At 40.2% G+C, this 25,304-nt stretch overlaps 1 protein-coding gene across 1 annotated transcript in view; it reads right to left on the reverse strand.

Annotated features, from left to right (window-relative positions):
• Window positions 1-346: 346 nt before the first annotated feature.
• Window positions 347-25,304, reverse strand: part of AMMECR1 (Alport syndrome, mental retardation, midface hypoplasia and elliptocytosis chromosomal region gene 1) — a 41,619-nt gene continuing 16,661 nt past the window's right edge. Inside the window, exons 3-6 of the mRNA XM_009889352.1 lie at window positions 13,925-14,039; window positions 5,752-5,842; window positions 3,908-4,004; window positions 347-461 (exon numbers count right to left, since the gene is read on the reverse strand). Of these exons, the coding sequence (XP_009887654.1) occupies window positions 347-461; window positions 3,908-4,004; window positions 5,752-5,842; window positions 13,925-14,039 (418 nt within the window). The remainder of the gene's footprint in view (window positions 462-3,907; window positions 4,005-5,751; window positions 5,843-13,924; window positions 14,040-25,304) is intronic.

A 25,304-nucleotide genomic window follows, 5' to 3' on the forward strand; every position in this document is an offset into this window, starting at 1 on the left:
TAATCCTTAAACTCTTCCTTCCATCCACAGTCACAGAAAGCCTTGATTGATATAATTCAATGTTAATGAAGTAGAAATTTTAAATTTCATAAAAAACCCAAGGGCTATATATGCTGCAAAAAAATCTGCAGTGACTCAATAATAAAAAAAGTATGGGATCTTTGTAGTAATGCAGTTTTCCCTCCCGTTGCCATGATGAGCTTAACCAACTAAGAAGCCTCAACATGGCAACGGAAACTATCATCATAAAATGGTACAGTAATAGAGATAGCTAGACCAAGAAGGGGCAGGGTCTCCTGGGAAGAGGTCTGCAGAGAGGTCCAGTGACTGGTCATGCGGCTCAGTGTCAGGAATAATGGTTGTACGGTGGAAGGGGGTGCCCAATACCATTTTGGAAGTGATGATGCTGACGATGGGCAAGGTACTCTGTGTAGCTCATCGTCATCTTCTCACTACGGTACCTAGGAAAGAGCAAAGGACAGTTACCAGGAAGCTGTACGTAACACTAAAAATACTGCACTAGCGGTGTGTTTAACGATAACAGCTCTGTACTTCTGATGACTAATTTCAGTTGCACAAGGGCAGGGAGGCAACCGCCATGGCTGCCAGGGTCATTCTTGAATCACATGACAAATAAGTACTGATGAAAAATATTTTAAGCAAACAGAACTGTTAAAACTTGTTGCCTATTATGTTGCTCAAAGTAGAGGGAACAGAAACTCATGATGATTTATTGAAAACGTCCCGTATCGTCAGGCAACTCTTTACATAAAACCTAGGAGAAAAACTGTAAGCAAGCACTACAGATTTTTGGGCTGCTTTTAAACAATCAGTATCAATTGTCTGCCAAATTCTGCTTTTAAGATAATCCCAGCTACATTAAATGGAGTTACGTTATTTTTAGACTAGAATCATAAAATATCTCAAGTTGGAAGAGACCTATAAGGATCACCGAGTCCAACTCCCCGCTCCTTGCCGGACTACCTAAAACTAAACCACATGACTAAGAGCGTTGTCCAGACACTCCTGGAACTCCGACAGGCTTGGTGCCCTGACCACTTCCCTGGGGACCCTGTTCCAGTGACCAACCACCCTCCCAGTGAAGAGCCTTTTCCTAATGTCCAATCTGAACTTTCCCTGGTGCAGCTTCGTTCCATTTCCTCGTGTCCTACTGCTGGTCACCAGAGAGAGGAGACCAGCACCGCCCCCTCCGCTGCCCCCTTTGAGGAAGGTGTAGACTGCGATGAGGTCACCCCTCACCAATGAGGTCACCTCTCAGCCTTCTCTTCTGCCAGCTGAACAAACCACGTGATCTCAGCTGCTCATCATGAAGTCTCGCCTTCGAGGCCTTTCACCATCATAGCCACCCTCCTCTGGACACACTCTTTAACAGTTTGATATCCTTCTTACATCGAGGCACCCAAAACTGCACACAGTACTCCAGGTGGGGCCGCACCAGTGCAGGGTAGAGTGGGACAATCACCTCCCTCGACCAGCCAGCAACCCTGTGCTCGACGCCCCCCAGGGCAGGGTTCGCCCTTTGGGCTGCCAGGGCGCACTGGTGACTCTCATTCAACTTGCCATCAACCCAAACCCCCAGATCTCTTTCCACAGGGCCTCTCCAGCCTCTCATCCCCCGATTTGTACGTATAACCAGGATTACCCCATCCCAGGTGAAGAATCCTGTGTTTGCTCTTGGTAAATGTGACACTGTTGGTGACTGCCCAGCTCTCCAGTCTATCCAGATCTCTCTGTAAGGCCTCTCTGCCCTCGAGGGAGTCCACAGCTCCTCCTAGTTTAATATCATCGTCAAGCTTAATATACATTTGACTCCTGCATCCAGGTCGTTTATAAAAACATTAAAGAGCACTGAAATTGAGCCCTGGAGAACCTTACTGGTGACTGGCCACCAGCTTGAGGTAACCCCATTCACAACTCTTTGAGCCCAACCCGCCAGCCAACTGCTCACACAACGTATTATGGACTTGTCCAGCTGTGTGCTGGACATTTTATCCAGAAGGATACTGGGAGAGAGAGCATCAAAAGCATTGCTGAAATCAAGAAAACCCACATCTACCACCTTCCTTTGGTCAACTAGATGAGTCACCCTGGCATAAAAGGAAATTAAATTGGTTAAGCAGGATTTTCCCCTCATGAACCCGAGCTGGCTATGACCAATGACTGCATTGTCTCACAAGCGTTTTTCAATAGCTCCCAGAATAACCTGCTCCATCATTTTACCAGGCTCTGAAGTGAGACTGACAGACCTGTAATGACCAGGGTCTTCCTTCTTACCCTTCTTGAAAAACTGGGGCAACATTTGCCACCTCCTGACACTGCTGAAAAATCATGGAGGGGTCCCACAGTAACACTGGCCGTCTGTATGTAACTAAGAGCAGAATCCAGGCCCTGACAACAAATATTTTGGATATACTTGCATCAGTATTGACAACAAAGAACATATTGCCACTTTTGCACTTATCTGTAGAAGTGTAAAAGCTACAAAAACACACCACTATTCCACATTTCCACAAATTTCACTTAGAGAGATTCTGCATGAGAGATCCGACAGATGAGATCTGGTGAATCCAGCTATAGTGATTTAAAATATTACCACTTCTTTCTCTCATATTTTTCTTCTGGAGTTGCTCTGGGTGTTCTTCTCATCTCTTAGCTCTGGAAAAACCCACAACAGATGGCTCAACCACTCGCACTTACAACCCAACACAAAAGTTTGAACTACCGTGGAGTTGCCAACTGCAGCGATTAAGGTGGCAAACACATTTGCTTCTCTTGCCTCTTCGCCAGAGGAGCAGAGCAGAACATCTTCAACTTGCAGCTTTTTGCTTCCGTGAGCATGTTTCAGAGCACCAAAGGTGCCCACGCTTACTTGATACAACAGTGTTAATGATGGAATTGCCGCAAATGGTATGCGGCGCTCTGCGCTCGACGAGTAAACTGGTCTGTGCGTGAAATCCCCTGCCTCTATGAAAGGAAACCAGCAACCAACTGCATTCACTGCCAAGCGTAAGTGGGGGAAAGCAGGCCAAAGGCAGCCTGACCAGAATCACATCTGCTCATTTAAGCAGATGGCAGAGAAAACGCAGTTACTGTCCTTACGCATTCTAGACCCCTAGAATCGGTACACTTCTTCCAGCTCCGCTGTTTTGCAGTTCTCTTCTTCAAAACATGGCCAGAACTACTGGGTGTTAACCTGAAGTGAAGACGATTAGCAGTAGACTGGTTTTGGTCAGCTCAAAGCTTTATTCACACACAGGGCATTTACTTTAATTCCGGGACTTGAAAAACAAGGTAAAAGCACTTTCCAATAGATGTTTTACTGTATGACAAGAAGTTATTAAAATAAGGCTCTAAAAAAGGCTGTCTGATGCTGAGAAATGGTTACTATTTTAATACTACTGTTTGTAATATGTCGGCAGAAGCTGAGATTTTAAGCAAGTAAAACAGACAGACAAAAAAAATTTACTCTGAACGTTAAAAATTATGCTTTGTTTATTCCATTTATCAGGCCAGTGATTTTGCATGTTGTGAACTTAAACTAACACTCGTTAACATCAGCCCCTGAAGATCCATTACGGCCAATGAACAAACTGCAAAAAGCAAAAGCTAATACACTGCTAAGATTTTTCAGAGTTACGAAACAAAATATGCAGGTACCCTGATATACACGCAGCCTGATATTTAACTTTCTTGCTTAGTGCCACTAACCCCTACGCATGGCACAGACGTTCTCCAAACTCTGTACTGCTATTGCGAAAAGAAAGAAATCATTACTGACATAAACAGGAAAGCTTACTATTACCATCTGAAATAAGCACTTACCAGCAATGAACACATCACAGTATTACAAGAACAGGATTTATCTGTAGTATCCCATGATGCATACCTGGTTAGCTTTATTGTTTTCCTGAATTCATTAGTAATCGGAGCTTTGTAGCCTCCTTTCCTCAATAAGGAATCTATGGTTTGAATGTGGTCCCATCCTGTTTAATTTTACAGGAGAAAAAATTAGTGAGAAATACAGCAACGAGAATAGATGTTGCAAAAATACAGTACAGTATGTTGTGTTACTGGTAACAAAAGTCTCTGCTGAGGTTCCGTATAAAGCATAGAACATCCTTCCCTACTTAAGAACAGCAGAAGGAAACATTACATAGAGGATTTCTTTACACACAAAGTTCACTTTACAAACAACATATATTTTAATCTCATAGTTGAAATATTTTAAAAGTGGACCCACTATATCCAGGTGTCTTAGATTGGGGGCGAGATACAAAATTAACTTTTCTGAAATGTTCAGGTATGACCATGTATCGCAATCACTTTATACGTTATAAATGGCTATGATGGTATAAAATAAAATTTACAAGAATTATTAGTGGAACGTGCGCAGAGAACTTCAGAGATTAGGCTTCTTCTCAAACACCACTTAACTTTACAGTGATATGTCTACTGTCAGAACTACTATATTACATTACAGGTGTCTGGTTAACTGGGTAATAAAAAAAGTGATGGGTTAAAAATACAGATTCATTGCTGTTCTCAATAAAATCTTCATGCTATTCAAAACTCCTATTTATTGATTTAAAAAGCCTAATATTTTAAGTAGCTGCTAGACATGTTATTTCCAAAAGAGGCAATTAGATTAGTCACATTGTTACAGTTTAAAAAAAAAAAAAAAAAAAAAAAAAAAAAGAAGAGGAGTAGTTTGGGGTATTTTAAGGAGTCAGATTGCAACGCATGGTCTGCTGAAACTATTTAGAAATTTTAAGACAAACTCCTCCCCCCCAATTCCTGAATTTCAAAAAAGCTTGTTAAGTGATCACCAAAGGTCTCAACAAAAAACCCCTTCTGTAATCCCTTAGATTACAGAAGCAAAAATAATTGTCTTGGAAAGCCTCTAAACTTTTAGGTGGCTAAATGGAAATAGAATTATCAATTACAGATGATCCTCTGTGAAGGTTTCATCCTGTTCCTCAGTAGACCAACTCAAATATAAAAAGGGCAAAAACCACCCAAAAAGCAGCAATGCAAAATGTAAAAGACTGAGACACACTGTCAAGCTTGAAAGAAAAAAACATAGTGAGTAGTCACAGTCAGCTGCTTAGTCCAAAAGATGACTGTTCAACAAAATCTACTGTAGTTTTTTTTAATTCACAAACTTAACTCTGCGCCGCTATTAAAAGGGAGATTAACAACATTATTTTTGGACACTTATATTGAAAGTAATTCCCATCCATCCATCAAAAATCCAAGGAAGCCAGTGTTTATAAAAGGAATTAAGTACTGGCAGAAAGTACCTAATTGGAAAGAAAAAAAAAGCTTGATCATTGCAAACTTCGGAATGAAGCAGCTGTTAAGGTAACTGCCCAGACATCCCATCACTTAACACAGCTTGTGCACGGCACTACTATCACAGCATAACAGCTACACGAAAACTGACAGCTTTTAACACCTGTAAAGCTGGCTGGCAGCACTCGACCACCCCTCTGGATTTTATTCTCCTACAGCTACGCTGCATTTAGGACTTGTTTAAAAGACAGCTACAGTTTACTGAATCCCTATAAGGGACTGATACAGGCATGTAATTGGCATTTGATAGAAGAGTCTTCTTACAATTAAATATTGCTCCATCATCTGACATCAGTGCAAGGTCAAATATTGCATTTTAGATTTATATGTATGTTTAAATTCTTCACCAGATCATATGAAATAAAGTGCAACAATGACCTTGCTCCTTTGCAACCTCCGGTAAGTAGGTGGCGGTGCGTTTTGATCCTTTTTCATTGATGAATTCTATTCTAATGCCATGTACACCCACCTGCAAGAAATCGGCAGCTTTATTAGTACATTAAAAGAAAAAAAGATACAAGAGATTTCGAACATGATAAAAGCCCAGATGCAAACCTTTCAGTGGTTAATACCATTTTGCAAAGAGTTTCAAGAGGTGGTACTGAAGTGGAGGTAATCTTTTTGAAAGGTCTTCACCTCGCAGCCTTGTAAAGGGTCAGCGGCAGCACAAATATGGTCCTCAGCTCCCACCATTTCTGGTCTGAAGGAAAGCCAGCTGAGATGCAAAAGTTGTTCTGTCTCTGAGTCTACTCTCTCCCTCTGACACTCGCAGCAATGCCGTTGCTGATAAAATCACCCGGTCACCAGATCTAATCTGCAGGCAACCAAACAGCTGGCAAACCTAATGATGCTTCAATAAAAAGCAGCAATTTTGTTCAAAGGAACAACTGAACAAAGAAAGATTTGTCACACTACCAACTCCAGCCTGGAACCTTCAAAATTTCTACTAAAGTATGGTGAGGGAAAGGAGATACTCCAGAGCATTCAGCTTCAAACTATTTCCATGCTACTATGTAGTCTCATATGACCAAATGCCAGCATAGAAACCTAATTATATTTATAAAGCGTAACTACATTACTAATACCAAGGAGTTAGACATATATAAAGTTGAACCGTCCAAAAAAAAAAAAAAAAAAAAAAAGGCTAGGCACCTTTCCAGGGCATTGTTTAAGCCCCACTGTTCTCAAGGTACAATAATTCTGTCGAGAGTACCCGCGCTTGGCTCAGGCATGCCCTAAAAGATATTCCATTGCCAGGAAGTTTTCAGTGGCTTTTGAGTTCTGTCCGTAAACACAAAGCATGAGTAGACGGACATTTTTATTTTCATGCCCACATAACTAAGATATTATTTCCATTTAAATCCAAAGTTCCCAACATTGTATGTGGAAATGAGTAGTTTCTGTTTGAAAAGGTATTGTGTTATTTGGTACGGCATTTCTATTTGGACACAAAATGAATTGAAAACTGCTGTAATGGTTTTTCCAGTGACAACCTATTTTACTGTAACTGCACGACAGTCAAGAAGCAAATAAGGATTGTTTACAAAGCTCTACCACTTGTTCAATTAACATATTTGCTTATATTCAGACTTTAATTATGTTTATAATCTTTATATACGATATAAGCAGGGGGAAATGGGAGGAAGAGCCTCTCTTGTGGCTGGCCATGGCCTCAACGGTATTTCCCCGTGAACCTAACATTTCTTAAAGAGGAAAAATTACTTTGAGACTAATGAGTTCAATTCACTGCGAATTTGAACGTGCTATTTCATTACCAAACACTCCTAAACCTAACTTTCATAACACGGATATATAATCACTAGAGAGATCAAATCTGTATACTCAGATGATGTAATTATGAACCCGAAGGACCTGAAAGTAAAATGAAGCAGTGTTAGAAGCTGAAACGAGCCTACTGAGTTTATTCCAAGAACAGCATACGTTTTTGCAGCTGGTGATTTTGTAACTCTCAATATTCAATTGCCTAAGCATTAAGATCAAATATTTTTAGGTTTTGCACACCTTCACTTCCTGCAGAATATTAGATTCTAAATTCTACGCAACCGGTGTGCATAACAGTCATCACGCAGTACTTCGGAGAGACTAACCAGAGGCACTAGTGAGCAATTAAGTCTGATGCACCATTGAGGCAGCGGGTGATTGCACTGCACTGGATGTTTCCCATTAACTGTTCTAATGGTTCTTTAGGCCCACCTCCGTAGAAGAAAAAGTAGAGCAAAATGAATAATGCAACACAGTTGCACCCACAATTCCTCCGGTTGGGAGAATTTCACAGCATTCTGCGCAGCGTGAATTCCAACTGCGGAGCTAAGCAGGACTCTTAGTCCAGGACAAATGGCTTTTCATTGTTTAGCTCCAGTTAAACAAAACCAGGCCTGAGTTCAACAAATGGAAGCCACGCACAAGCAAAATGAGAGTGATCCGCGCTAAGACGGGCACGGGCACAGTTAGGAATTTGTTTTGACTTCCTCAAGAGACCAACGTTCCCACATTGATGAAAACGTCTTTGAAATCTCCCCAAATATTCCTCTCTAAGATGGGAGGGAAGGGCTGGGTACACCTTTGGAAGGCGTTAACTGGACTGTAACTGGTTTGCCTGCCGGGCTCAGCACAGAACTCTACACAAAGCCTATGGCACGCTCCTAGAAATACTGGTACACTACAGGCAAGTTTTTGTGGAGTAACACCACCTGTGTGCGCAGTTCAGGAAACCAAACCAAAAGTCATCTCCTGCAGACGGAGTTTCAGTTCTGTCTCTTCTATTACCATTTATTAGGGAAATGACTGCACACAGGCCTCCTCCTGGGCCGCAAGAAGACCCCACAATTGCCCTATCAGCCTCCCAAAAGGACAGGAATTTATTTAGACTGTTGCTATTGGGAGAGGAAAGAGAGAGAAGGAGAAAGACTGAGAAAGGCAATAAACCAGTCTCCTCCAACAGAAATTTTTCTATAGAGTTTTAGAGCGTGGAATACTGTCTACTGTGTATCCAGTACTGCTGGATATAAACTTTTTGGCCCACTGTATAAGTGGCCAGAGGCTACCTAAAACTAGGACAATTTTAACTAAAAACCACAGACCTTTCACTAAGGATTGCATTAAACTACATTTTTTTATTTTACTTCTGAAGTGACCTCAACAGAACTTCAGACTTTGTTGTGTATTTCCACCCATTCATATTCATTTATACGCATTGTTTTTTTAATGAATCATTTATTTACAAACACCTCGGGACAGGGGAAAACACGCACGTGCCAAGCGCTACTGGCACTGGCTAGATTATCGCCCATAGTATGTCTCTCTCAGTATCTCTCTCACTTGGGCTAAGAAAAAATTGTTCCAAAATCCACCCCGAAACCAAACTTCAGGCAACTCTCACGGTCGACTGTTCTGACAAGAAGTTCCAAACACAGCTGACAAATCTGTTCCTCCTGTACTGACGCTGCAGCCATACGGAGAGGAAGAAATAACACTATTCTCGTTAGACAATCAGCACGGAATTTGGAGAAGCGTGTAAAACATCAAGCCTTGTTGAAATTTAAGCTTCTAGTTCACTGTGGAGTAAATTATCATTCTGTTCAATTTTATCTACTGCACTAAAATCTGTAAGGGAGTCGCATGCAATTATCACTAATTAGTTTAAGATTAATTAATTGGTTTTGGGTTTTTTTCAGATCGGGCTGTTCTGGGTTACGGCTAATCCTTTTTCTGACTTATGGGTTTGTCAGCTCAATCTTTGAACAGCGGCAAGCTACAAACATTTTCAAACAAAAAAGTTGGCTATAACTGGTAGAGCACTCCTTAGGGTAGCACACAGCACAGTAACCTTCCCCTTCATTCACCGAACTAGTACCGTGGAAATAGCTGTACACAATCATCTTGTCTGGAAACGGAACACTTCCGATTAAGCGACTATTGCTACTTAGGAGAAGCTGACTCCACTTTTTCTTAGCTGAATTCTACAGCTTTTTGGCCCCACATTTGTAGCAAATAGGCCGGCTTCTTTCTGATCGCCTTCAGCAGGGCTTAAATATTACGTTCTGCTTTACCAATGGGGGCAAAAGACTACTCGGGAGATATGCTCTCTGCTTCACGACAGGCATTCTTTTTTTAATGAATCATTTATTTACATACATGGAATCACTGAGTGTCGTCCAAAAGGAATAAAATATTCAGATCAAGACTCCTTCTTCTCTGGTCTAAGGAATATAAGCTGCAAGAGTTGCTGGTGCCGCTGCACCTGCAGGATGGAAAGAATTTCCACAGCTCCTAAACATACTAACTTTGTCAACAATGAAAAGCCACCTTGCAGTCAACATTACTGGCTACAAATATTTTAGGTAATATTTAAACCAGTGCACACAGGCTAAAGGCCTCTTGTATCAACACAGCAAGCAGGTACAATTCTGCAGATCTTACTTTGCTGGAGAACAGCAACTTCAGGGCAAAGACCGCTTTCAAGGTATTTTAAGGAAGAGCCACTGGTCAATTCTAGTTATTTATTGCCCTGTTGGAATGACAATAATGTTTTCTGGAAAGTTTCTTATTATAATTACATACAATCACAATGTTTTATGATTTTTTATTAAAAAAACAGAGGGGAGAGGGTCTAAATGAGCAAGACAGGCTTTACCTTTGAGCAAAAACCACCACAGATTCTTAAATAAAGTAATAAGAAAATAAATTAAAAAGGTGTTCATTTGCTATAACGTGAAATAGGGAATGAGTAGAGGCACTTTGCTTTTCTCTTCAGTATTTCTAGCACGCAGGGGATACATTAAATCATTTGCCAATGTAAGGTACCTTGCGGCCATACCCTCTCAAGGAGGCAGAGCCCGTAGCACCGAAGCTGGAACTGCAACTCACCATCACACCTTACATCTGCCATTTCTGGGCTCTGAATCCACTCACAGGATCTTCTGAGTTTAGGCTTATTTGCCCAAATTACTGACTTACAAGCTTCACAAACCAAACAAAGCCATCATACTTCACAGCAATCTATTCAAACCCTTCTACGTTCCTTCTTTTGTGGTGCTGCTAACGACACACACAGCTCCGGGCGCAAGGCGAGATGCGATGCCAGTGTATCTGCGTTAAGAATCAACAGCAAAATTGGAGGCACCCTGAGGCAGGAATTCAAATTTGTGCAGGAAAGAAAAGACTTGGTAGAAGGACAGATCAAAAAGATAAGCTGAAGGAGAATGGAAATACAGATAAAGCTGAGTTTATGGGGGGAAGGAATGACTGCTATCAACAGCAAATGTGTTTAAAAATAACTGCTCTTTATGACTTGTCTCCTGAGTAGTCCTTTGATATCTGATCTTTTATTAAAGAGCACTACTATCAAAAAAAGAAACGTATCTTAGAGTTTCTCGTGTTGCCCGTTTCTCTGAGCCAGAAAGGCTGTGAAACTCCACCCCAGCAGCAACTGGACCACAGCAGTACGTCATGGCTTCAGGCCAGCAGAAGTGAAGAACCAGTTCACACACTCCCAGTGTTCGTTCCAAAGCCCGACATCTGTTCAGCTACTAAAGCGCACTGCAACTCCCATAGAGTCACACGGAGGTAAGAACGCTAAGGTATATTTTAGGACGCATCCTCGTGAACTATGGCACCGAAGTGGTCCTTTAAAGCTTTGTACTTTCTCTAAGTTACTTTTATAAAAGGGGAAAATGGCAGCAATTTGAAAAATCATATGGGAGCTAATAGCAGTCAATTCACTCCTTTCTCCTGTTTACTTGGTTGAAGTTTCTGCTGCAAAAGGACCTCACATTGCTTTTCACAACTGAAATATGAATTTAGGTAGTTTGGGAAGATAATTCATTAATCAGAGAAAAGAACATCTATCACTCTGCCTCAGGATACAGGAGACTCTCCTGAGCTGCTTCTTCAAATGATCTTGTCTCTAAGCCGCCAGCACACAGCGAGTTGTCTGAACTGGCAATTTTGAAATATTGTGACCTCTGTCAGCAAATTGCTCAATTAGCTCCCACAAGATTGGCAGTAGCATACCTACAGAGGTAAGGTCTCCTAACCAGGCTGTTGTTTTTCAGGATGATCTTAGCATTACGTGGGATGAAAGATGCAGAATCTCTCTTTACGTCATGCTCTAGACACCCTGAAATGTCTTTTTGCCATTAGTATCGCATACCTGCAGCTCCCTTAAAAGAAACATGGATGACAGAAGCTATCTCACTGACGGGCACAAACAGAGATGAATCATTCTTTTGAAAACTAACAACTACAAATTTTATCTTTCTTGTATTTATACACACATCCCCACCCTTTTTGCATGGAAAGGTTGTGGATCATCCACAACTATATATGACACAACCACTTGCGAAGCATGTTTAACTTACAGGAAAAAAGAAAAAAATAATCATCATGAAACCTACTTTGTGACCATTTCTTAGAATGCCTAGGAATTGGCTAAGGGTTTTAAAACTTATCATTAAAAATCTTTAAATGAAATAGGAGAGAGCAACTAAGCGAATGGGTAACATGAGGACTGCTACATTTTTGACCCCTCTGTTCTTCCCTCCTAAGTCAGGGCTTTCCAGTAAGAATTGTGAGAATCCATAAAATCAATCAGAACGGAGCAAGACTACAGTTCTGCATTAAGCTTGTTTACACTGCTGTTCAAGTCTCAAGGATTATGCAAAAGGGTATAGAAAGGACATAGAGAGTAAAAGCTTCCTTTGTTTCACACAAGTATTGAAGTTATGAATCAGAAGTCTCCCAAGGAACAAAGTTAAAACCAGTCTTTCCAAGGGAGAGTGGATTTTTGAACTCAGGCTTTGGTTTCAGCTCCTCTTTAACAATGAGTATTTTGGTCATCTTAGAAGCTTATTATTGAGAGAATAAACCAGCATCTAATAATATTTATAGACTACCACATGGAAAGAGCTAAATGCTATTTCATTATGCACTTCACACTTCTAAAGACACGTTTTCTGACTGTACGAATAGTCTGATTTTTAATAAATGATAATAAATTAAATTAAATTGAAAACATCACTATGGTTACTGCCAGAAGTCAACCTAGGAAAGCAGAATTCTACCAGTTTTATTTTTTGACTTCTAGCTTGGTTTAGTATTAAAAGTCACTACAGTTTTGATTACTTGAAAGCATTGTTTAAAGTACTCTAAGGGCTCAATGACAAGACAAACTACTGAGAAAAGCTCCTTGTTGAGAATACACACACGGTTTCAGCTAAGATTTATGTTTTGGTCTGACATTACATAAAAAATGATTAATTCTGTTTATGGTGAAAATTCTGATAAATCCCAAAGGAAACGTACATCTGTCTCATTCAGAATTACATTTCAGAAGGTAAGAAGCCCTTGCCGTTATGAGTTGAACAGCAAACACATTTTTATTAGATTTTCAGCTACTGTAAAATTCAAAATGCTGAGGTTACTGCTGAGTACCACCATTCTCATACACTATGGTCCCCTACCATTTCAACAACTAATGAAATTTCTATTCAATATACATTTGTTATGTGTGAATACAACGGAAAGCCTCTTTTTCTCTTAAGAACTCTTAAATATTTATTATTATTAAATTATTAAAAGGAAATACTGTAACTTGTGTGGTGTCTCTAGCATTATAACATGTCCACTACCATATATGACAATTTCAAAATATTTTTTATGTCCACTCAAATATAGACTCAAAGAACACCACAACAGTCATACCGACTGAGATGAGTTCACCTTAAGTCAAGTAAATTGTTTTTTTGCAAGTGTCTAAGACACTTTAATAATTTGGGGAAAAAGCAGAAGAATACAGACTAACATTTCCTTCGGTATACCTTCCCAGAAATAACTGTAAATGCAGCATTTGCTCCTTAATCTCTTTTATGCTGCTGTTCCAAGAGAATGCATGCAGACTTCCTAGAACCTAACAATTAAAATAGATTCAGCTCCACGCATAAGGAGCAAAGAAAAACAAGGGCAATGATTTACTTGACCTCATTGTATAAGGGCTTTGCAGGGACTGCTCTGAAAGCAGAGCAATTGCTCTGAAAGCAAAGGAGGTTTTGGGAAAGATAAATGGCTCACACCTACAAGCTAATAAGGCAGCTTGTTTTGGGATTGCAGTTTTTGCAGTGCTTGTTTCCAGAAGCATACATCAGATTATTAACTTACATACCAGAGTATCTTCTTTCCATGGACTGATCTACCATGTTTCTGTAGTTACCTCTGCTGCGAAAGAGGTCTCGGGACACGATCGCTCAGACAGTACTTTGCTTGCCGGAGTCTCAGACATAACTGCAGACCACTCTTACTTTGAGTGCGTAACTGGACAAGAATACAACTTTATTCCATTTTCACGGCTCGGACTTTCCAGGTGATGACAGTTCTACCAAAAGGATCTTTGGAATCTATGCACAAACCAATGGGTATAGAGTGCAAACAGTGACAACTACACTAAATATACGCAGATAATTTAAGTGGTATGACTTCTGCTATAGATGTTCATGGTATCAAAGTAATTTTCCTAAGAGATATCTGACATCCTTACCTCCCAGTCCATGTAGTCACATACATCTTCAAAGTTAGTGAGTAGAGACACTGAGCAGAAAAGCCGTGGCAGCTCATCCCTCGTCATTGGGGGGAAACGACTATCTTTAAGGGCACTGTTGAAGACAAAACAGAATTTCAAAGGATTTTTGAGGGATTTTTTTTTTTTTTTTTTTTTTTTTTTTTTTTTTTAAAGTTCAAGGATCTAATGAATCAACTGAAAAGTATAAAGGAAAAAAAAAATCCTGATGAAATGATGACCGGTTTGATAACCCAGTTGCCAGTGTAACACACTGACCAACATTCCCAACTTTCTCTTTAGACATTTGGTTCCGTTCTTGGCTGGCCAGTCAGGTGGTGTTCTCAGGGTCATTCCTTCCTGAGCTGATTTTGCCACTATAACAACCACGCTAATGAAGCAGCAGAAAGTTTTTGGAAGAAGTTACAAAAGCAATAGCTCTTCTACCTGTTATTTAGTAAATCCTTTCCAAAAAGGATTAAACTACACAACATAACGTAGAGGAGCAAATTCTATAGCCTGCAATCATCAAACGTAGTACAGTAATCAAACTATAGAACTTAATTATTCAGTGAAAAAAAAATATCCAAAGAAGCAGAATATTCTCCAAAAGAGACTACTCCTCGTGCTTACTGGCAAAGGTGAATACAAATAGGTAAAAACATCCAAGGGCTCTACAGACCTGTAAACCTACAGGACTTGAAGATGTTCTGCAAAGCAGAGGTAATAATTAGTAACAGGGAAGCTTACAAACAGCTAAGCTAATCCTCAGGCTAACATACCATTCTACAGACAAACACACACCTAATGGGGTAAAACTCAATACAGAGAGGAGCTATCTGGGCACATTCCAGCACGGTTTGAAAAACAAAGCAGTTAACAGACAGTAAGCAGTACCACGAGTAAGAACATTTTTAAAAGCCTACTTGCGTAAGTTTGGTTAAGAACCAGTTAAACTGGAAAAGGGAAGGTTAAAGTGAGCATGCTGTCTCATAAATTTTTATTAAGATTTGAAATATGACTTGTATGAATACAAACAAGTTCATCTCCAACAAAACCAGCGATCTGCTAACTGAGCTTTTTGATGAGTAAAGAGAATTTAATATTAAGAGACTTACTAAAGTACTACCAAGTTCTTCACGCGTCTCATTGTTTCATCTAACAATTAGACTGTTCTTATTTGTTTTACTTGGCATACAGCCAGCGGTTGCCATTAGCTGATACAACTACAACCATGGCCACGATGTTTAGAATATGGCTGAAGTCTCTGCATCAGATATTTAACTAATGACTTTCACTAAAGATGTATCAAGAGATGGTATTCTCCAAGATGCTGTGGAAGGGATTTGCAAAGCGAGCTTTGTGAGTGCTGGGAAGCAGGCAGAGTTACTGTCCTCTGCTGCCCGATGTTTCCGAGCAACATCAGAGATCAACTCATACAGCCACAGCATAACAGCAACATATGAAAATACAAACAGCTCATTCAGCCTTCATGTCCCTCCAGGTAGGGGGAAAAAATAATATATATATGTAAAGGAAGGACACTCTGAACACAGGGACAGCTCAAACCAGAAGCCCATCTAGCCTAGCGTTAAGTAATAACCAACAGCAGTTAGGAAAATGAATGAATGTAAGAACACAGTAAATATCCAGGGGTACTTTCCTGGAATACCCTCCAGGAATCCAGCTATTTATAGCTTAGGTATTTTGAGCCAGAAACGGTATCTCTGCACTTAAAAGCTTTTCATGGGTTTATTTAATAAGTGCAAGCATACATGCTTTTAATATTTTACTCCTACCTTTTACTAAAAACTAAAAAATTATGTTCAGAAACCCCAATCCTCTTAAAATCCATTGCTACTACAAGTTTGCTTATATGGAAATTTCTCATTTCCCTGAGGTATGTTGTACCTCTATCATATAACCAATCTATTTGAATATACTACTGAAAATCACCCAGAGACAAACATTATTTCATTAAACAAACAACAAATTCAGTTATCTTTGGAAACAACTGTACGCATGGACATTGCCACTACCTGTTTAAGCCTGTTTTTCGTAATTTATACAACAATCTTACCATGCAAAACAATTCCCATATTGTAAGAATTTACAACCTTCAAAACCCCTTTCTTTTTGGTGCAACTTGATACTAGTTTATCTAACTTTCAATTTCCCTTCCTCACGCTGCCAAAACGCACTTGTGAATTTCAACTTTTCGAGGCAAAGGTTGTCTACTGTGGGTGTAAGCTTCATCCCAGTAATGTCACCAGTAAAAGTCTCAGGCAAATTCCCACTCACTGAAGTTCTGCCGCACTGGCATTACTGGATGAGAAACCATCCTTAATTTAACATACTTTAAGTTGTACAGAAACAAACCTCACATGACGCACGCGTAAGCCGTGTCTCGGCTAGCCTGCTCACATACCGGGATAATAATCTGAAACAAGATGGGGGAATCACGACAAATCTGAATATCGATACAAAGCCAAGATAGGAAACCTTCCCGGGAACAGAGTGGAAGCAGAAACGCACACAAAGGCACGAAAGCCTCGGGCACATACAGCAAACAGAGTAGCTCAGTTGTAGGTTTGAAAGCAGAGCAATGCAGTAACCGTTGCACACTTACAGGAAGCTTAGCTGGCTCATTCCATTATTCAATAACATGACACTGGCACAAATACCACGCTTTCACGTGACTACCTTATAACAACTAAAATATTGTTTATCAAATGATGGGGCCATTTCAGCGACACCCCGTTCCTTCAGAACTGTTAGTTAGGTGCTATTTTAGCTGAAAAACTGCTCCTCAGCATCTCCATGACACCACACATCTGTGCCCATCTCCTGCGTGGGCACTCGTGCTGCTGGCGGGGAGAGCGACCCGGCAGGACAGGACAAGCTCGGAGATCTGAGTAACAGCCTCAGACACCACTGCGACTGGTCAAGACAGAAGAGTACTGCTGTTCTATTCCTCCTTTCCCCATTTCCAGACCCCATATTACAATTTATTTTCATCTTTCAAAACAGCTTTGTCTCTGTTGTTACAGAAGTAAAAACAGAATTTACCTGGAGGAGTTTGTGTCGGCAAACAACCAGCAATTGGACACACTGAAGGGAGATGCCAACAGGAAAGCGTTTCTTTGTACTGGTTGGCTACACACGAAACATTCTGTCCGCTAATGCAAAATTTATGAAAGTAAAATAGTCCAGCGATTTTATCAGGTGCCAGTTTTAGAAGAACTAGCTTAAAACTTAATAACCCTGCCGTAATGAGTTTGCTCTAGCTGCGTCATATACTACTTTAAAACTAGGAACTGTTTACCTTTTAAGCGCTGTATATTACAGTTAGAGGATCTGCCCTCTTCTCAATCACTCTTTTATTCCTAATATGGTTGCAACTCTAAAGTAAGCTCCAGACACCTTTTGAAAACCTAAGAGCAGAGCAGCTTCGTATCATCTCTTCACAAATCAACCATTTGCATTTTTTAATGCTTGCTTAGCAGGAGACACACATCATCAGAGATGCTTCCCTTCAGAATTCAGCCATTATCCTTAAGCCTGAACTTTCTCTCTGTGGCACCATCCACCGCCTGTGACGGTGCCAGTAAAACTAGTGGATGGTTCCAGTGGAGCTGCTCACGGGCAGCTGCCCCCACTGCACAAACCCAAAGCTCTCCATGGTCAACAGACTGGCCTCACCCGCAGAAACATCAGCGGATCTCAACGCTTACCAAGCATAAAAAAAACTTGTGTGAGCTTTTGTTGTTCCTGATGTGAGAAGAAAAACCACCAGTTTCTACAGGCAGGAGTTTGGCACCAAGTGTACACTTCCACCACTCTACAAAGCCGTGTGGACATAAATGCAGACGTCTGCCTCCCCTGCCCCGTTAGTATGCCTCTCGGTGACCAACTCCAAGCAAGCATAGCACACAGAGAAGATAACATATGCTTGTTTTCTCCAAAGCTCGTTACTGATCTGAGCTGTTCAGAATGAAAAGTCACTGCACAATTGCGTGTCGGCATTCTCGATTAGTAGAGGAGACTTATTTCTGTTTATTTGATGGAAGCGTTATTTTTGTAGTGTTAGAATGTGATTTTACAATCTTATTCAATGCCATATTCTTCTGTTAATTCTTCCGTTAGAAAGACAAAAGGATTCCCATGGAACAAAATCTGGCATATTAGCTACCAGGTTTAAAAAAAATATTTACTCCACAATTTTTCTGTTAAACTTAGAATTAAGGAAGGGTAAGTAGAAATAATTAGTAAAATAAGTTGGAAAAATTAGGCAGAATTTAAAACTATTTTTAAAGAAAAAAAAGACTTATTTTAAAAGCATTTTTTAAACCTTCTGTTCTTTATTCCTTAATGCCCAGACCCAATTTACATATATTGCTGCTGACTAAATGGAAGGACATGGTAGGGAAGAGTTGAAGAGAAGCAGTGCCAAGCAAGGGGAACTCTAGCTGCCCAGGAAAAGGACATTAGTTTTTCCACACGGAGCTCTGCTCCATGTTAAAAGTGAAGCAGGCAAAGTCAAGATTGAATCCTGTTCAAAGAAAACTATTTTTAGACACAAAATGCATGCACACACACGCACAGCCTTTCTAGTTAAATATACTTTATTTATGCAGGCTTGGGTGTCCTACTAAGATCAAGTAATTGCCAGTCAAGAAAAAACCAAAACAAAGTGTTACTCAACTATTAGTTTTTCTTCAGCTGAGCCATGCTAGACAAATCTCAGCTTCTCCTCAAATGAAGATTATTTGGCCATAAGCTCTCCAGAAATGTTTTTCAATAATTCCATTTTCCATGTACCAATCCTTGTATTTGGGATACAGCAAAGCTTGCAAACAATTTAAAGACACTGAAAATATTTAAAGAAAAGGAAATTGTTCCAAGTATTTTGAGTTAGCAAGAAAAACAGCGTGAAGTTTAGGAAAAAATAAAATTAAGGTTCATATTCCTTAAGACTACATCTTGGTTTTGTAAAATACCACCAGCGAAGCTCTCGGAATCATCTGAAATAATGGTATGAGCAGGTGAGCCAAAATGCAATACATCATTGTGTTGTCCATCTGTAATTTCCATAGGCTATAAAAATGCCTTAAAAAAACCAAAGTCAGCTCCAATCTTTAAGAACCCATGGCTCTTAAATGGGATGTGGCAGACGGGTAACAGACAGTAGGACACAAACTGGTGAAAGAAGAAATAGTAATGAAGCTACATTACTCAGTTTAGAAATGTCTGCAAACCTTTGTGATTGAGTTTAAAGGATCATTTCAAAGTTTGAGAGCATATATATGCATCAAAAATAATAAAGAAGGATTTAGGTATAGATGAAAGAAGGTATTAAATTAATTAAATTCTTAATATTTTATTGTTCATTATTTAATGACAATTATTAACAATGAGATTTCTCACTAAACTCTTTTTTGGGGACAGTCACACCTATAGACCCAAACTGGATAAAGAGTTTCGGCAAAATTGGATACACTTTGGTACCTCACTGGAAATTACTTTGGGGGCTTAAACATGACACAGGGGAAGGAGATGCAAAGGAAACTGTCAAACACTGGGCATGATATAAGTAATACTCACTTTTATAGGAAGTGTAAATGAGGCAGAGACATGAAGTGACTCATGCGATTTCGGAGGCCTGCACAGTGAGTCAGTGACAGAAGCAAGAATAGAATCCAAGCTCCCCAACCCCTCAAAATCTACTTTTTTTGTGACAGCCTCTCTTTCACAATCTGCTCAGCCTACCATGTAGAAACATAGCTGCCAGAGGATTAATCAAGATAGAACTGATAAATTTAATCAAATCAATCCAATTTAAAACAATATATTTCCCATCACTTTTGCAGTTCACTCTGCTACAGTCCATCTTCTCTTAACCAGTTTCCGATACTGAACACAGCAAAACCAAACCATAATTTGTTGGCATCTAAACAATGCTCCAAATGTCAGCAGTAGAGTTACGAAAAATAGGTTAAAGATCTCCACAAACTATTGCCCTCTTCTGATAAACAGTACGTTGGCACTACTTTTAGATGGTAGGCAAAGGACTTAAATTCGATCTGCTCTGAAAACCCATTTTCATTTAGGGCAGTCAGCATAACCCTGAGATTCTTCATTCTTTCACTGAGCGAAATGTGCTGAGCAAAATTACCTTAGAAAAATGCATTTAACAAAGAAATAGCCCTATGTCAATAAACTGAGCCCAAAGGGCCTAGACGTTGTTCTTCAGTTAATTCAAAACATCCTGAAACTAATGAGTGGCAAACTCACTGCATTTTAGATAACAGCAAAGAGATGCCAGCAACAAGAAATGCATGGTGCCAGGGTTTCAGAAAAAAATATGTCAATATTTATCGTTTTTTCCATTGCTGGGTTACCGATCAGTGAAGTTACTTAAGATTTTTACTTTTTTTTCATTCAGTAACTTCAACAGGAAGAAATTAAGGAACACTTAAGCAGATCACCAGTATTTTCCTAATGAAAATCAGCTATCATAACTCAGTTTGGCAGAGACCAGAAAAAACTAGCAGCTTCCAAGTCACGATCTGCAATTAATTTTTAAGCCAGAAAAACAGGGCAGAGTGTGCTCTTCTTCAGAAAGCGAAATTATGATGAATAAAATTCTCCCAGCTTTCAGTGTAAGAGATCAGACAGCCTAACATAACCCACACGCCAGCCTCCTGACAACTTTTATTTATGACCAGCAGAATTTTCTCCTTGAAATGGAGATTTCAAGGAGTGATTTACATGCATCATCAAATCACCTGAATGCAAGGAAAAAAAATTTATTTATATATATATATATATATATTTTTTTTTTTTTTTTTTTTTTTTTTCCTCGGACTGGAAAAATTTCCAGGAAACAAAACAACTGTGAATGACGTGTTTTTCCTGAACCCTCCCTTACATTTGGGAGACAGAAAGGGAAAGAACAACATTTATACTTCCTGCACATTATGTTGCTAAGTGGCAGTCACAGTGTAAAAAAAGAAATACACACTTGTTGACATCTGGCACAGAAATACATCTGTGAAGTTCTTAGGCTATTTTATTAGCACAGCGTGGCAGGTAATGGGAACAGTGTTTCAGGTGGGAGAAATAAAATATTGGTCTGACATTTTGGCTCTCCAATCTTTTTTTTTTACTCCACAAAACTGAAGTATGCCAGAAAGTCTCTCTCCCAATCTCTGTTTGGATTCAGACATGTAGTTTAATAGGAAGAAGGAATATTCTATTTTAGATTTGAAAAGAGTATCACTCCTCTAAAAGACAACTCAAAGCATGTACATCAATTGGTTAGTTGGGCTCATCAGAAAAGGCAACCTCCATTCATTGACTAGATAAGACAATTAAGTCTCTATTTTAGGCAGCCAGAGGTGCCTAAAATAAGCTCTCTATATGTCCTCCAAAATGCCTTAGCTCTCTAGTAAGTGTGGAAATTTTTAGTAGTATGGAAATTGTTAACTGGTTAATATCAGCAAGGCTGCAGTAGTTATAAGACACAATGCACTAAGCCAGCAAACACATCTGGCTGGTTTGAATGTACCGAGTCATTCACTTTTTTAAAAAAAAAAAACAACTATGCAGGATTGGATATTTTCAGACTTCCTGCAGATGGCATAACAATGCTACAGAAAATATTAATATATCAATTAAAAAAAATACTTAATATCTATTAAGAGTAGACCCAAAACCAGAAAGAGATAACAAAAAGTTTACTGTGTTCTACTTCAAACATTTCCCTAAGAGAACACTTAGGTTTGTGTTTGTGTTGTCAACATCCTGAAGGACAAACCAATATACCGAGTTTTTATGACCAGTTTCAAATTGCTGAGCGACAAGGAAGGAAAGAACCTCTGGGCAAAAGAACAACCATCTACCAAAGAGAGAGAAACCATCATTTGCTCACTTCAATAGTTTCCTGAGCTCCTCTCCCAGTCAGATAGCAGTGTGTCCTTCTTGGGTGGTAAAATTATTCACCTAAATCTAAGACATACTAAAAAAAACCAAACCCAAAACAACTTTACAAATAAAATGGCAAAGTTCTGCAGAAGTGAGCAGGGGTAACTCACATCTGCCCACAGGGGACACCATCGCGTCTGTATTCTGTGACAGAGATGCCCGGCTGTAGTGTGTGTTAATGCAAGCGATGTCAAAATGGTTCGTGGTCTGGAACAAACCAGAAGCAGCTGTTGCTGGTGATGAAAGAACCCAGCAAAACCTTAACAATCCCCACTTTATGGGACTACTTTCAGGAAGGATGCTTTAAAAAAAAACAAAAACAAAAACCAAACAGACGAAACTGTAACACAAGTAAAGTTAACAAAAGCTTTATGTAAAATGGTATGTATTTATGGCTGTAAATTAGAGATTTTTCTCAATGCTTCATCACTGAATTAGAAATTCTTGAACGTTTTAGTTATAAAAATGTTAACTTAAAGAATAATTCAGGTATTTTGTTTGGAGTACTCCTGAAACCTGAACACTGACAATTAGGATATATTGCATTCAACTGTTGTCCCATCATTGCTTATTTCAGTGGTACATGAAGTTAAGAATTTTTTCCCACCTGTCCCTCGTCCTATATGAACTCACAGATTTTGCATTTCTGCAGAAGCAGATCCATTACACGGCAGGCAATATTAAGGCATCACAGCATGAAGGCAAAGGGTTACGGAAATCATAAAAAATTTCTTTAATACATATCAAGTTTGATATTGACTAAAGTCACAAGTGGAAAACAATTTAATGGCTTCAATTATATTCTAACAGTATTTTTGTGTGAGTGTGCATGTGTATTGTGCCACCCATACACGCAATTAGAAAGCAAACCATATTAATAATGCTGATAAGGTTCTGGGATGTTGTTGGTTTTTCCCAAACAAATTCACTAGTTGTTTAAATCAACACAAGAAGTATTTACAGAGTATTTCTAGGGGTACTTAACATTTCCAGCCAAACCCTTATTTTAATCTTGATTTCTTACTCTGGCTAGCTTGACTCATGGTACACGCACTGATCGACTCCACAGCACATACGGAATGACTAACATGGTCTGGGACACTTCTTGGTGTATCTGCAGTCAACATGAGTGTCTGTTAAGACACAGAGCTAACGTGCACCAGCATAACGACCACTACCTGAAACTCCTGGAGTTTCATCTGCCATATCCATGTCTCTCCAACTTACAGACAAAGATGTTGTGTGTAACAGTGTCAAGTGCTTTGCACAAGTCCAGGTAGGAAGCTTAAGGAAGCTGTGCCGGCTGTCACTTCTCGCCTCATTATTTTTCATGTGCCTTCGCAGAGTTTCCAGGAGGATTTACTCCATGATCTTGCCAGCTACAGAGGTGAGACTGACCGGCCTGTAGTTCCCCGGGTCTTCCATTTTCCTCTTTTTAAAAAATGGCAGCTGTGTCCTCTTTTCCAGTCAGTGGGAACTTCACCAGGCTGCCACGACTTCTCAAATGTGATGGATAGTGGCTTAGCAACTTCATCCACCAGTTCCCTCAGGACCTGTGGATTCATCCCATCAGGCCCCATGGATCTGTGCACCTTCAAGTTCCTTAGATGGTCTCAAATCTGGTTCCTTAAATGGTCTCAAACCTGTTCTTTGTCTACAGCTGACAGTTCATTCTCCCAATCCCTGCCTTTGCCTTCTGCAGCTTGGGTGGTGTGGCAACACTTACCTGTGAAAACTGAGGCAAAAAGTCATCGAGTATCTCAACCTTCTCCATATTCTGGGTAACCAGGTCTCCCATTTCCTTCTGGAGCGGGCCCACATCTTCCCTCGTCTTCCTGTTCTCACCAACATACCTATAGAAGCTTTTCTTGTTGCCCTTGATGTTCTTGGCCAGATTTAACTTTATCTGGGCTTTAGCTTTCTTCACCTGACCCCTGGCTGCTCAGACAATTTCTCTGTATTCCCCCCAGGCTACCTGTCTTGCTTCCACACTCTGTAGACTTCCTTCTTCTGTCTGAGTTTGTCCAGGAGCTCCTTGTTCACCCACGCAGGCCTCCTGGTGGTTTTGCCCAACTTCCTCTTTGTTGGGATGCATTGCTCCTGTGCTTGGAGGAGGTGTTCCTTGAATATTAGCCAGCTTTCTTGGACCCCTCTTCCCATGGAACCCTACCAAGCAGATCCCTGGAGAGGCCAAAGTCTGCTCTCCTGAAATCCATGGTAGTGAGCTTGCTGTGTCCCCTCCTCATTGCCCTAAGGATCTTGAACTCCACCATTTCACAGTCACTGCAGCCAAGGCTGCCCTTGAGCTTCACATTCCCCATCAGTCCCTCCTTGTTGGTGAAGAACAAGGTTCAGCATAGTACCTCCCCTCATTGGCTCTTCTATCGCTTGGAGAAGGAAGTTATCATCAACGCATTCCAGGAACCTCCTGGATTGTTTATGCCCTGCTGTGTTGTCTCTCCAACACATATTGGGGTGGCTGAAGTTCCCCATGAGGACCAGGGCTTGTAAGCATGAAGCTGCTCCTATCTGTCTACAGAGGGTCTCATCCACTCTGTCTTCCTGGTCAGGTGGCCTGAAGCAGAACCCTGGTATAATGTCACCTGTCCCTGCCCTCCCTTTAATCCTGACCCAGAAGTTCTCAGTCAGCTCCTCATCCATCCCCAGGTGGAGGTCCATGCACTGGATCATTGATATTGAGGGTGACACCCCCTCCTCATCTCTCCTGCCTGTCCTTCCTGAAGAGCCTGTACCCTTCCATTCCAACACTCCAGTCATAGGAGCCATCCCACCACGTCTTTGTGATGCCACTAAGATCGTAAGATAAAATCCTACACTATATCGCTTTTGTGGTTCTTAAGAACTTACTTTCCTCCTTGAATGTGAAGAAAGAGCAAACTAGTCAAAGACTCTGCATTTTTCTCATACTGTTTTAATCCTTCAGGGTGCATGGGGGAAGTCATTTTGCATTACTATACAATATGCCCTATTACACTAAAAAAAAAAAATCTTAATCTAACTTTAAGAAGTAGCAGAGGTTCAGTAATAGTTTAGAGGTATGCCTTCACAAGCGTATGCTAAATCCAAAGTCTTCACGTAACAGGTCAGTGAGAGGTACAGCTTACAGCAACTTACAACACAAAGCACCCAATTACTGCGCATTTGCCCAGGTGTAGCAAAAAAGCTCTAACTGCTATGTTCCATACACTCCATCCTTCTAGAACTGAACAAAGTCAGTTGGGAATATCCCTGAAAAACAGCTGTCTGTACTTTGAATTGCTCAGCACGGACCTCAAACAGTATTTTCTGACTACAGGGGAACATAAGGTAAAGCAGCTGTATGCAGCAGTTTCTTTGTAGGTGGAAGTTTCTTTTC

The sequence above is a fragment of the Charadrius vociferus genome, unplaced genomic scaffold (assembly GCF_000708025.1).
Source record: "Charadrius vociferus isolate BGI_N301 unplaced genomic scaffold, ASM70802v2 scaffold7, whole genome shotgun sequence".
Lineage (NCBI taxonomy): Eukaryota > Metazoa > Chordata > Aves > Charadriiformes > Charadriidae > Charadrius > Charadrius vociferus.